General features: G+C 42.7%; 2 protein-coding genes across 2 annotated transcripts in view; both read right to left on the reverse strand.

The window, feature by feature from the left end:
- Positions 1-1,554: 1,554 nt before the first annotated feature.
- LOC311590624 (uncharacterized protein) lies at positions 1,555-2,476 on the reverse strand. The gene is made up of 2 exons (XM_084769781.1): positions 2,360-2,476; positions 1,555-2,203 (listed from the first exon to the last, which is right to left on the reverse strand). Exon 2 carries the CDS (start codon positions 2,178-2,180, stop codon positions 1,740-1,742), a length of 441 nt encoding a protein of 146 aa, XP_084625907.1. The 5' UTR covers positions 2,181-2,203; positions 2,360-2,476; the 3' UTR covers positions 1,555-1,739.
- A 10,760-nt stretch (positions 2,477-13,236) lies between these two features.
- The window catches only part of LOC311589932 (late cornified envelope protein 1E-like), a 40,851-nt gene continuing 39,635 nt past the window's right edge, over positions 13,237-14,452 (reverse strand). Inside the window, exon 2 of the mRNA XM_084768668.1 lies at positions 13,237-13,882. Within this exon, the coding sequence (XP_084624794.1) occupies positions 13,410-13,859 (450 nt within the window). The 5' untranslated portion in view covers positions 13,860-13,882 and the 3' untranslated portion in view covers positions 13,237-13,409. The remainder of the gene's footprint in view (positions 13,883-14,452) is intronic.

The raw sequence follows: 14,452 nt of genomic DNA on the forward strand, positions 1-14,452 counted from the left end.
CACCCAGAGTCTGCTGTTAGCCCATGGTGGCTCAGACAGCAGCTGTCACCTGCAGATCTGCCCCTAGTGCTGACTCTCCATGTGGGAAGAGATCGGGGTGACACTGAAAGGGTGGCCAGCTGCATGAGGAGATGAGGTGGCCCAGGCAGGGACCAGCAGCTCAGGCTCTGCAGTAAGCACATGTTGGTGGATGACCAAGCTGGAGCAGGGTACACAGCCCACAGAGCTGCCTCAGCCCCACTCCATTGTCCTTATGCAGTCATTTCTTGACAAGTTCCTTCAGGATGAGACGCAGATGGAGTTATCCCTGAGATAGTTTGACAGACATTTCATATTACCTCATACTGGTCCGTCAGTGTGCCTTTATAAATAAATCTTTTTTCCAAAAGAGGAAGCCAATGAGAACACGTGCACCCTCCATCAGTCAATGTACTCCTTGAATATCTCCTGTAAGGAACAAACCAGGCTTCCCAATACCTTTAAGTAATGTGCTTTTCATAGGTATGCACGAGACACAATATTACATACATCTCCATACATGAGAGTAGGGAGTGCACGGGATTATCACATGGGTTATCCCAAATTATAACCGTTGCACAACGTGAGGCTGTAAGCTGGTCAGCCTCCGGTGAGACGTGACCCCAGTTTATCTGGTCTAGTGATCCCAGGCCTGGTGCTGTCCTTTCTGAAGCCACTAGTCTTTCCCATCTATCTCCTTGGCACCAGCAATTTCACCTTACTTGTTATGGGTCATCCCCAGTGTTTCTGGTACAGATGTCCGGGTACCACTCCCTCCCTTGACCACCTACGGGACGTTGATGGGGTGAAGGTCACAGGTCTCTGCGACTGTTGGCCGCAAATGTGTTTCTGATCACTAAGGAGTCACAATACAGGCTCTGGGCAAGAAAAGGGGGTGAAGCACATCGTAAGGTATGTGCGACATCAGAGGCTCGAGAGAATGAAGAAATAAAGTGTGCTGCGACTATACGGGCGGAGACACGGCCAGCAGCACTCCCCACACTGCTGCTCTAAGCCTCACTGGCCTTCAGCAGGCTTTCTGGGCATTTCTTTACTCTGCATTCCCAACTGCCACCTTTGCCCTGAGACTCAGTCTGGGTTTTCCTCTGGGAAGCCCATGAAGTTCTTTCAAGTAACTGCTTACTAGGATGCCAGGGAACTGGGTACCAGAGGAGGATATTTTCTCATCGTAAGCCCTTTTGTCCCGTCCTTGATGTCTCCCTTCAGCTTGGTACCCTGGGCCTGCCTGTGTGGTGGAGACACACAGCTGACCTGGGAATGGCTCCCATTAAGTGTTGACTGGATGCCCTTCACCTCCCTTTTTTCTTTGGGGTAAGGGGAGGCTGTTTTAAACCTGCAATTAGGAAGGCTGTGGTGTGAAAATTCTTCTTCCCACCTGACCCTTTCCACGTCTCTCTTCGTGCTCCTACTGTTTGGGAATCCAGTGACCTACATCACTGATATAGGCTAGGATTCCACTGGATTGCTAACACTGACTTTGAAGGATGACGTTGCCAAAAGCAAACACAAGTTTGGTCATGTTTGAAAGGAGAGACTTTATTATTACAGCCTGGTCATTTTAGGGGAAAGTCATGACTTTGCACAGGATGGCCAAGAGCCCAGGGTATGGAGCACAGCAGGGAGTGGCAGTGGCAGGCAGGGACACTTCTGATGTACTTGGTTTCCATCTTCATGGCTTGTCTGAAGTTCTAGGGCCCAGCTCAGCAGCATCCCCCAGACTGCTGGCTGCCACCACTGCTGCCACAGCAGCTGCTGCTGCCACCGCTGCTGCCACAGCAGCCACTGCTGCCACCACTGCTGCCACAGCAGCCGCTGCTGCCACCACTGCTACAGCACCCAGAGCTGTGACGAGGGCGACGCAGAGATCTGCGGGGCCTGTGGTGGCTCAGGCAGCAGCCACCACCCCCAGAGCTGCAGCAGCCCCCAGAGCTGGAGCCACAGCAGCCCCCAGAGCTGGAGCCACAGCAGCCCCCAGAGCTGGAGCCACAGCAGCCCCCAGAACCCAGGCTACAGCAGGAAGACACTGGCGGGCACTTCGGGGGACACTTAGGGGGACACTTTGGGGTCTGGCACTTGGGAGGGCACTTGGGGGTGCACTTGGGAGGGGGTTGGCACTGCTGCTGGTTCTGCTGGCAGGACATCTCGGCTGGTGGGTGCACAGGAGCTGTGGGAGGATCACACACAAGTCAGATTCTGGCCCACTCATAGTCCCCTGTAAGAATGACCTCCAGGCCCTGTGGTTCTACCTAACCTCCCCTCCAACTCTCCTCTCAGCTTCCTTCTGGTACGATCTGTGCTCTTGCTCCCAGTGGACACTTACCAAGGTGACAGGCAGCACAAGATCTGTAGGCACCTCAGGAGGACTGGATGGAGGTGTCCTGCCTCTCAGCCTTTTTATACTGATTCTGGACTCTGCCCCAATCTGTGAGGCAGTGTCTGGGCATGGGTGACCCTGCCTTCTGACATGCACATGGTCTTGTGACTGATGAGGGTCAGATGTTCCCTCACCAGCCTTCCGCCATGAGACTCAAGGATACTCAAGCGCGGACTATGGTTTAGGCATGAGGTGAGGAGGCTGTGGATTCCTGGCACACTTGACTTCACATTCCTGAAGGGCATGTGCATAGAGACTGCTTACTCACCTCTCGGTCTGTCTCACCTGCTCCCTATCCTGGTGTAACCTTCAGTCCAGGTAGCCTTCTAACCAAGTTCAATCTAGACAGAGTTTTCAAACCTCCAGTGTTCCAGCACAGCTGTTTACGCTCTCTCTACCCGTGTGGCTGCACCACACAGACATCTACACAGGCAAAACCCTGGCAGAGAAATTGGAGTCAGCAAAGAGACAGTGTGAGGTTTTGAAGCCTATTTGACTTGCATAATTTTCCTCCTTAGGTGTAACTTTTAAATATAAAAGAGCATTATTTATGTGTGTGGTGAAAGTCAGGTATCTACTTGAAAAGGTAGGAGAGAATAAATCAACCTTCTAAAAGCAACAAGGATGTGAAAAACTCTTAAGAAACAATGTATATTTAGCTTGTTGAATAAAGATGAAGGAATTGGTTCTTTAAAAAAAATAGCTGAATGTGGGGTTGATATAGTAAAAAATGCCATATGCATGCATGGAAATTTCATATGGAAACTCCTTATTTTATAACATTAATATGGTGTAACAATAATTTAAAATATTTAATATCTTCTAGAGGAAATTGAATTCATTGTTATTGGTTGATTTATTTTTCTAAGGGTCACATAGGATGGACGGAATGATGTCGGCAGATGAGAAATAGGTGGAAAGGAGAAAATTCTGTGAAATATTATGTGTGGGTTGTGCCATGTGAGGCCGAATGGGTAAGAAGAGACGCATCTGTCCTTGACAGGAACGGGGAATTTCAAGGGCAAGAATCCTTACTAATTCTTGGGATGTGTTTGAGAAGGGTTTTTAAACCCATGTGTTCTCTTCACTTCCCTGGTTCTCACAAACGTCTGCTGTTCCACAGTTTGTGTATATAGAAACAGGATTGAATGCCCCCATTTTAGAGATTTCAGTGGGCATGTTTGTGACAGTTTCTACAATCATCTATATCTAGAACAGAGTAGAAATTTAAAATTATTGCTGTACTATATTAACTTTATAAAATAAGGGGTTTCCATATGAAACTTTCAAGCACACATATGAAAGTCTCTACAAACTGATCAGACTCAGGGAGACAGCAAATCAAAGTCAGAAGAAGCCAGGGAAGGAGCAAGGCCTCTTTTCTCTAGCCATCTTTGACTCTGGGATGGCTAAGATGTGGGAACAATGTCCAAGTCCTGTGGGCATGATGAGCACCAAGGAAATGTGAGAGAGATGATGTCTGACTGTCCTTGGAGTTTAGAGAGACACGGGTACAATTTGTCATGACGCCAACTGTCTATTTATCTACTATCTGTTGTCTGTCTAGTAGACAATAGTATCTTTTATGCATATATCTGCCATCTGCCATCTATCATCTATCTATCTATCTATCTATCTATCTATCTATCTATCAATCATCTATCTATAATCTATTTCTATCAGTCATCTATCATCTACCTACACATCTGTAACTTCTCTGTTATCTTTTATTTATCACTTATCTGCCCCCTATCTTCTATCTACTATGCGTGTATCTGTCACTTATGCACCTAACTTATCTACCATCTAAGCCAATCTGCTACCTATTTATTCACTTATCAGTATCTATATCAATGTTTCTCAGAGCCTTTACTATTTACAGGTGCTAATTCCTCAAAATGTCACTAGGCGATGTGATTTTTCTGGATTCTTTCTACTATCAGATGCGAGAAAGGACTTTCCTCTTTCCGTCAATTATTTACGTTAATTAATTGGTTTTTTTTTTTGTCTTGTTCAGGACTTCCTACAGTTTAAGGGAAAACCCAAAGTACTATGTGATACAGCCTTTTACTTGGCCTGCACATCTTCCAGCTTCCCTAATGAATGGTTTTAGTTAAATTATATTATATGCTATACTTCCCTCTACAACACATGCTGATCACTTTGACCCACTACGTCTGCTCATCACAATCCCTCTCATGTTCTTCTTTTCATGTGCCATGTTATGTACATAAGACTACAACAGCCTTTGTCAACCTTTCCTGTGTTTTGCATTTATTTTTAATTCAACATAGCATGATGCATATGCTGGCCTTTTTAAGACTTTTAAGTCCTCTAATATTATCAGCGGATGATGCTCTTAATGGTTCAAGTCACCCAATAGGAACCTGTATTCTGAGACTGCCAGCGTGAGGCATAGTCACCACATCACCTGAAGCTCTGCCACTGTCTTGCCAGCTGTGGCATTTCTTCTCCTGGTCATGCTGCCCCAACGTACTTAGTAGCAGGGAGAGGTCAGGAACTGGTTCCTGGTTTCTGCAGTAGCAGGTCTGCTCACCTCAACTTCCAACGTCCAGGATGATGAGAAGGAGGCTGAGATGGCAGCTGGTCCACACCTCTGCTGCTGTGCAGGACAACACCCAAGTCTTCAGCTGACTGCATAAATGAGCTGTGGGCATGCAGCTTGCTTCAGGAAGACCGGAGTGTAATCCTTGGCTGTGAGCTCATGTGTGCTAGGTGTCAGGTCAGCTATCATGCTCAGCCAGCCTTTGGTTTTCTGACGCTTCCTTCATCATGGTTCTCTCTTTTGGGGTAAAATTTCCTCTCCATCAATATGAGAGCAATCTTTTGAACTATCTCCAGAACCAAATCAAACTGAACAAGGGTGCCTTCTTTGTTATCCTGGAACAATTCTTAATGTGTTAGTTTCTCCCTTCAGTTCTATAAACCTTTTACACAATTATTACATCAGGCTTTGCATCTTAAACAAACAAAAAACAAGGACTTGGGTGAAGAGCAATATTAGTTATCAGGAAGGCTTTACTCTCAAAAAACTTAGCCAAAGAGAGCTAAAGGAGTAAAGGGATTTGACAGTTACTTTAGCCGAGTCATAGACGATCAATGAGTTACCTGAGTCTATGAGCAATGAGACTTAAGGTTGGTTAAGGTCTACTCTTTCTCCAGCAGACAAAGACCACTACGGGAAACCACAAGTGAGCAACATGGAGATAACAAGCAGCCATGTGATGCCGAGCTCCTGCGCCCAAGACTTAGGGATCATGGAGGAATGTTCAGTTCTTAAAAATCATCCTAAACACTATGCTCCAGGCAATTTTTTTTTCTCCAGAACTATTACTATGAACATGCTAAATTATTATATTTTGCTCACTGAATTCTCTTTTCATAGCCAACATTGTTAAATAAGAGTCAGGATAGAAAACATATTTGAATCTTTCTCTTCTCTAGTAGCTGTCAAATGATGAGATAATAGGAAATATGATTAACATTATCTATCCCGAATTGAAAACTGTTATGTAAGAAACAGCAAAGAGAAATGACTGCTTCGTACTGATCTGTTCATTAATTTCATTAATTTCAAAACCCATTTTTTACCTTTCAAAATGATATGTTATTCCCCCCTTCATTTCCTCTCTCTAATCTTTTCCCTGCTTCTCCCCCTTGATCTTCCTCACATCCATGGCCTCGATTTACTTAATCATTGTTACATAGATATATATGCACATATATATTCCTAAGTATATAAATACATCACAATCATCCCACATAATGTTATTTGTTTGCCTGTGATTTCAGGGCTGACCACTTGGTATTGGATAATCAATTTCAGGGCTCTTCCCAAGGCAGAGTATTTCTCCCGCTCTTAGCACTCTTTGGTTGCCTATATTTTCTTCCCTAGGGTGACGTCTCAGTGAGATTTCCCCACTAGGTGTTACAATGTCTATTTGTGTCATCCTTCTTTAGGTCTTGTTGAGGCTGCCATGTTGGTGAGATTATATGGATGTAGCAATTTTAACATTTTTTTTACATTTTTATGAAATGAAACCTCAGAAACTTCCTGTTTCTCTGTCTCTTCTAAGCTTTTTTTTCTCCTCCTTACACTATGACCTCTAAGTCTTGGGTGCAGGAACTGTGTTGTTTACTATCAGTTAGAACTAGGCACCGTGTGGTCACTTGTTCTCTGCATTTTGATTGGTTGTGGTTTTCTGTAATGGTCTGTCTGTTGCGGAGAGAAGTCTCCTTGGTGAGGCATAAGACTTATACCTGCATGTGGGTATAAGTATAAATATTTTAAATGTGCTTTGAATAACGCTGGTTAGCAAAGTGGCAGTTGTAGGCTCCCCTCCAAAATCTGACTCCATTACACACAGGTGGTTGGCTAGGCTTCCGGTACCAGGCATGGTTTCCCTCCTGGTGAGTGAGGTTTCAGTCCAGTTAGAGGGCTGTCGGTTGCCTGCCAGGATGTGCGCCACTACTTACCCGTAGAGATATCTTACCGCCCTGGTTGTTGTACTTCGTGGTGGCAGAGATGGGTAAGAATGCTGCGGGTTTGTATGGTGCCATCTGTAACCATGAACACTGGTCCTCCGAAAGGAAGCTTTCAAGGTCAGAACCCTTAGGTTCTCTGTATGAAGCACATGGCGTCGTCAGCAATAGGGAACTACTCTCAGCCCCTAGGAGATAACTGAAGACAACAGTAGCACCCTATGTTTTGTGACTCTTTGGGGCAACCTTGGTCAGCAGCTTGGAAGGAGGCTTCTCGGGCCTGGCATTGGGGTGTTCCTTAGATAGTGCACAGTCTTCATGGGAGTGTTTTGGGCATTGTGCCAAGGAGTAGTGAACGTTTAGGATGTTGAGAATTCTCAGCACCGGTTTTCACAGTAACTACAGCACTTTGCAATTCCACCAACAGTGAGCGAAGCCCCTTTCTCTCACGCACCCCCCTCCGGCATTTCGTGGTGATTCTTTTGCTGCTCTCCCTCATTCTGACTGGAGTTAATAAGTAAAGTCCCGCGGTGAATTTTGATCTGCGTTTCCATAATTTCTATCGGCAGTAAACAGTTTTAAAAGATACTTCTTGGGAGTATTAATTATTCTTCTGAGAATTCTCTGTTCAGATCCCAATCCCATGTTTTAAATGGATTGTTCAGGACGTATTTGACTCTGCTGTTTCAGTTCTTCGTATATTCTAGGCTTTAGTCTGCTATTAGATGTATAGCTAGCAATGACTCTCTCCCATGCTGTGGGCTTCCTTCTCACTTGGTAGAGTCTCTCCTTAGCTCTACAGCAGCTTTTTAGTTTTATGAGGCCTCACTTGTAAATTTTTTAGTTTTCACATTTTGTTCTTTGATTCACTTGGAATTAGGTTTTGTGGAAGGTGGCAGATACGGGTTTAATTTCATTGTTTTACATACAGACATCAGTTTTCCCCAGGGCCGTTTGTTGATGATACTGCCTTCACTCCAGTGTGTGTCTTTGGCAACCTTGCTGACTATTAGAGGGTTGTAGTTAGGAATACTGAGGTTTGAGGCTTCAATTTTGCTTTAGTGGTTTGTTTGCCTGTCTGTTTTGTGACAATACCATCTTCTTTTTATTGCTGCTTCTCTGTAATATATCTTAATGTATAAACTTGTATTGCTTCCAAAATTTTTGTTGTTGTTCACAATTGTTTTGTCTATGCAGGGTCTTTTGTGGTTTTATTTAGAATAGGGGTTTTTCCTAGTTCTGCGAAGAAAGATATGAAGACTTTAATTCAGACTGAATTAAATTTGTAAATGGCTTTGATAGTATGGTAATTTCAACAATACTAATTTTACCAATCCACAAGCATTTGACCTTTTTTCATTTTCTAGTCTTTCTCTATTTTCTTCAATTTTAATTGTCAAAGTCCTGTATTTTCTTGGCTAGACTTATTACCACATACTTTATTTTTTTTTTGAGGTTACTGAGAATGGGTGTGTGTCCACGGGTTCTTTCTTTGCATGTCTGTCGTTGGTGAATAGAACAGCTATTGAGTTTTACAGGTGGATTCTGGATCTTGCCACATTGCTAAAATTATTGATAATTTCTAGAAAATTTGAGGTCAGATTTTTAGAATCTCTCGTGCATCATGTCATGTCACCTGCTGATGAGGTAGCTTGACATATTTTTTATTATTCCTTTAATTTCCTTCTCTTTCCTTGTTGCTTCAGCTAGTGCTTCAATCACAGTGTGGAAAAGTAGAGCAGATAGTAGAAATCCCCATCTCCTTCCTGATTTCACTGGGATTTCATCAATTTTCCTTCCATTTGGGATATTTGGTGTGATTTTTCATATGTAGTTTTTCTTATGTTGACTCATGTTTCCTCCAGCCCTCCATTCTCATGAACTGTTATCATAAAGGCATGTTGGATTTTGTCAAAGACATTTTCTGCATCATTTGAGGTGATCACATGACTTTTATCACTAAGTCTATTCATGTGGTTTATTACTTTTTTGACTTACGTTGATTCATCCCTACATCACAAGAACGAAGTCAATATTCTCATGCTGTATAATTTTATGTCTGTCTGTATTCTGTTTGCCAGTATTTCCTTGAATATTTTTTGTCTATGTTTATCAGGAATATTATGTCTATAGCCTCCCTGTTTCAATGTGTCTTTACGTGTTTGGGGTATTATAGTGACACTGGTTTTGTAGAATTTTGGGCGTGCTTCTTGTGTTTCGGTTTCTTTCTTTCTTTCTTCTCTCTTTCATTCTTTCTTTCTCTCCTTTTTCTCTTTCTTCCATTTAGTGGCATGCCTGTTGGAGTCAGTGTGGTACTGAAGTCACATACCATTATTTGTTTGATGATAATCTGTGTGTTTAATTATGGTAGCGCAGTTTTTATGAAATTGAGTGCACCAGAGTCTGATGCACAGCTGTTTAGATGTCTTCTTAGTTAGTTGTTCCTTTAATCAGAAAGAGGGCTGTTCTAAGACACAAGTTCATAGCACTAAGTGTCTACATAATGAGAATCTGTCCATCATGGGTTAAATCTGTGTATCAACAATAGAAACAACAGAAAGCTTGCAAACTCACGGAAACCGTACAACTCTCTCTGGATGAACACTGAGTGAAGATGGAAACGAACAAAGAAATCAAAGACTTTCTAGAACGGAACAAAAATGAATATACAACATATTCAAACTTACGGGGACACAATGAAGGCAGCTTTAGGAGGTAAGTTATAGCACACTGGAGTAAGAGCATCCTTTTCAACAAATTTGCAAACTGGATGGCTTGTGTGTTAAAATAGCCTAGAGAGATCCGTACTTATTACCTGGCACAAAACTTAACTCTAAAAGGATAAAAAAAAACTGAACATAAAACTGAATGCACTAAATCTAATAGTGGGAGAGAAAGGGGGGCAGCCTTTTACTTATTGCCACAGGAAAAGACTTTTTGAACAGAACAGCATTGGCACAGGCACTGAGATCAACAGCTAGTAAATGGGGCCTCACGAAACTGAGAAGCTTCTCCATGGCAAGGAGAGCCATCATTCAGATAAAGTGGCAGCCTACAGAATAGGGGAAAGAGTTTTACCAACTACACATCCAAATAGAAGATTACTAATATCCAAAATATATAAAGACCTCAAGGAATAAGATATCAGGTAAATGCATTACCAAGTTTAAAAAAATGAGGTACAGACCTATGCAGAGAATTCTTTTTTTAAATTTTATTTTATTAATTTATTCTTGTTACATCTCAATGGTTATCCCATCCCTTGTATCCTCCCATTCCTCCCTCCCTCCCATTTTCTCCTTACTCCCCTCCCCTATGACTGTGACTGAGGGGGACCTCCTAACCCTGTATATGCTCATAGGGTATCAAGTCTCTTCTTGGTAGCCTGCTGTCCTTCCTCTGAGTGCCACCAGGCCTCCCCATGCAGGGGATGTGTTCAAGCGACACCACATGCTGGCGAGGATGTGGACAGAAAGGAACACTCCTTCATTGCTGGTGGGAATGCAAACTAGTACAGCCACTTTGGAAATCTATCTGGTGCTATCTCAGAAAGCTGGGAATAGGGCTTCCGCAAGACCCAGCTATTCCACTCCTTGGAATATACCCAGAAGATGCTCCAGCATACAACAAGAAAATTTGCTCAACCATGTTCATAGCAGCCTTATTCATAATAGCCAGAACATGGAAACAGCCTACGTGTCCCTCAGTAGAAGAATGGATAAAGAAACTGTGGTACACTTACACTATGGAATACTACTCAGCTATTAAAAACAGAGAATTCTTAACAGCAAAAATTCAAATGCCTGAGAAATACTTAAAGAAATGCTTAACATCCTCAGCCATCAAGGAAATACAAATCAAAGCTACTTCTCCTGTGATATGTTTTTGTTGGTGGATAGATTTTTTTTTCCTGATCAATTCAATAGCCTTGTGTCTTGTGATTGGTGAGTTGATGCCATTAATATCTGAAGCTATTATTGAAATGGTGGTGTTCAAATCTCTATGAAATATGTTTCCATCAAATCCCTCCCCAAGCTTAGAGTTCAGGGAACCCTGTGGAAAAGAAGGGCAAAGGAATTGGGGAGGTGGACAGAGGACAACAGAACATGGCCCTCTAAAACAACTAAGTAAAGCTCATATAAACACACAAATAATGAAATGGCTACTAAAGAGCCTATATAGGTCTGCACCAGGCCTTTTTCATATATTTTAAAGCTTTCAGTACGCTACTTTTATAGGACTCCCAAATATGTGAGCAAGTGGGTTTCTGATTCTTGTGTCTGCTCTTGGGGCCCTTTTATTTTTCTGTAGACTTGTCTTTTCCAAGTTAGATATGATGATTTTGTTTTATTTTTTATTTTATTTTGTTATGTTTTGTTGTTATCTCAGAGAAGTCTATTCTTTCTTTAAATAAGAAATAAAAAGAGAGTGGATCCATAAGGGAGAGGATGCGGGGAGAAACTGGTAGGAGCAAAGGGCGGGCAAACTGTATCCAGATTATGTTGTATGAAGAAAGAACCTATATTTAATTTTTAAAAGACTAAAAAAGAAATGTGTATGTTAAATTGACACTGTGCTTTGTTGTTGTTTTCTTATATTCTTAACAGGACTCTGGATTTTAGTAATTATGACTTCATATTTCATTCCAGTCTATTGACTGAGTTCATTTTTCTTTTCAGTCTGAAATATATTTTCTTTAGAATTTAATAAAACCTATTTTTTTATTATTTTGAGTGTGTGTGCGTGTGGTGTGTGTGTGTGTGTGTGTGTGTGTGTGTGTGCGTGTGGTGTGTGTGTGTGTGTGTGTGTGTGTGTGTGTGTGTGTGTGCACATGAGTACAAGTGAACAGAAGCCAGAGAAGTCTATTTTAATGGAGCTGAAGTTGAAGGCAATTGTAAGCCAACAGATGTGGGTGCTGAGAATCAAGCTTGGATCCTCTGAAGGAACAGCATGTGCTTTTAACCACTGAGCGATCTCTCCTTACCAGATGTAAAATTTTTTATACTGTTTACGCCATAGAAAGTTGTTCTTTTTCCATCGACTGTGGCAGATAATGTCACGGGCTACATTAGGTTCGCAGCCGTGAGCTTTCAGCACTTGGAGTGTGTTGCTCTCGGTCTTCTGGCCTTCCGAGTTTCCGTAGACACATCACCCACCATTCTGACAGGTTTTCCTCTATGTGTGATTTTGCCTTCCGGCTTTCATTACCTTTTTTTGTTCTGTATATTGGGTATTTTCACTGTGATACACCAGGAGGGTTTTCTTTTCTTCTCTATTTGGTGTTCTGTGTGCTTCTTGTGTCTCTAAGGAGTGTGTTTCCTTTGTGATTCTATCTCGATCTTTTTAAAGATCTAATCTTTGCCATTGGCTTGAATCTCCTTCATTATAGTTTGCTATAATTAGAACGTCTTTTTATAGTGTCCCACATTTCCTATAAGTTTTTTCCAGTGATTTTTATTTAATATTCTTTGCTTATTTCACCTGGGTTATTTAACATTTTGTGTTTATTTCATCTAGATTGTCTACTTCATCTTTGCATCCTGATACTCTGTCTTCTGCTTGACTCATTCTGCATACCAGGCTTCTTTTTGAGTATTTTTATTGAGTTACTGGTTTTTTTTTTCCAATTCCATCTTCATTTCAGCTTGAGTCCTCTTTAATGTTTCTACCTCTGGTTTGGATTCCGTTTTCAAATCCTAGATTGTCTTTGTTGTTTCCCTCAGCTTTATAATTCTGTTGCTTTGGGCGTCGCCTGGGCACTTATTCACTTTAGATTCACTGAACTTCATATTTCTCACTACTTCTTTTGACTCCTTAAATTTTTGATGCAGTTTATGGCTGTTCTTTTAAGTTCTGTGCCCTGTGATTCCTTGAGGTAATTCTGATTGGGTGAAGAGATTGGAACCGAATCAAAGCTTACCAACAAACAACAACCTAATAACTTTCCATTTAATGGTTTGTTAACAATTTTCACTGTAGTGAGAAGGTTCTAGATGCGGCTGATTTCTCATACTATGGCCGCTCTCAGAAATGCTGCCATCATTATTGTAACAAAATACAGTAAAAGATATGAACCCCGAAAAAATAGATGTGCACCCACAAAAGACAATAACACCAATGGACAGTATGTGGGATAAACAGATCCTCACTGTGCGCAGGAAAGGTGAATGAGGAGCTACCGTCCACACACACCCTGTGAGTAGACACGCTATTGTCCCACATAGATGCAGGTTTCCGAGTCTTCATAGGAATAACTGAGCCTTGATTGACAAAGCTGATCTGTAAGATGCTTGTGGTCAAAGGATCAAGACTCTAGAGAAGATTGTTAAGGAAGACTTTATTATTTTATAGCAGACAACAGAGGCCCTTTAACAGGCAACATTAAAAACATCTCATGAGACTTTAGCAACCCAGAGCCCAGGAAACAGAGGGCAGCAGGAGAAAACAGGCCTGGGAAGGTCTTCTGAACACAGCTTCCTCTTGAATGCTCAGGTCAGCAGCAGCCACCAGACTGTTGGCTACTGCCACAGCTGCTGCTACCACTGCTGCCACAGCAACCACCACTGCTGCCACCACTGCTGCCACAGCAACCACCACTGCTGCCACCACTGCTGCCACAGCAGCCACTGCTGCCACCACTGCTACAGCACCCAGAGCTGTGACGATGGCGACGCAGAGATCTGCGGGGCCTGTGGTGGCTCAGGCAGCAGCCACCACCCCCAGAACTGCAGCATCCTCCAGAGCTGGAACCACAGCAGCCTCCAGAGCTGGAGCCACAGCAGCCCCCAGATCCAAGGCTACAGCAAGAAGACACAGGGGGACACTTGGGAGGACACTTTGGGGGGCACTTGGGAGGACACTTCGGGGTCTGGCACTTGGGAGGACACTTAGGAGGGCACTTGGGAGGAGGCTGGCACTGCTGCTGGCTCTGCTGGCAGGACATCTCGGCTGATGAGTGCTCTGGAGCTGTGGGAGGATCACACACATGTCAGACCCAGGATCCCGGGGCCATCCTGCCCAGCTTTAAACATCACTGATATTCATAGAAACTCCATACTCAGTAGTTTTATTTCTAACAAACCCCCATGATCCTTTGCTGTACTAGCATGCAGAGTTAAATAATCATGCAATCTTTGACAGGAGAAAAGAGGAGCTTATTCTTTTTTAAAACATATTTTTTCTGTAACAATCGCTAAACTGAGAGATTTTGCAATCTGAAGGCAAAGTCAGAAAATTTTCTCTTCCACTGATATCTTCTATAATGCCACTGGGCTTGGTCTACAACTATCGTGTGTCATATGGGATTCTTAGGCAATTGCTATGGATTCCCCAAGCTTCCCAAAATGATAACATTAATGATGTCAGAGAAGAAAAAGATGATTCTTGATCACTGGTCTTACTCCACTTAATAAAAGGCCTATCATATCCGCTCCTGCAGATGTGAACCAGGTCTGATCCCTCCTTTCAGGCAAGTCTGAACTCATCTCAGCACTGGATGACATAACAAGTTTCATGCTGGTGTGTCTTAAAATCCAG

This window comes from Acomys minous (genome assembly GCF_964271855.1).
Source record: "Acomys minous genome assembly, chromosome: 19".
Classification (NCBI taxonomy): domain Eukaryota; kingdom Metazoa; phylum Chordata; class Mammalia; order Rodentia; family Muridae; genus Acomys; species Acomys minous.

What these genes read in the sequence shown, in the direction of transcription:
- LOC311590624 (XM_084769781.1), bottom strand. Translation starts at nt 2,180, where the DNA reads ATGTCCTGCCAGCAGAACCAGCAGCAGTGCCAACCCCCTCCCAAGTGC.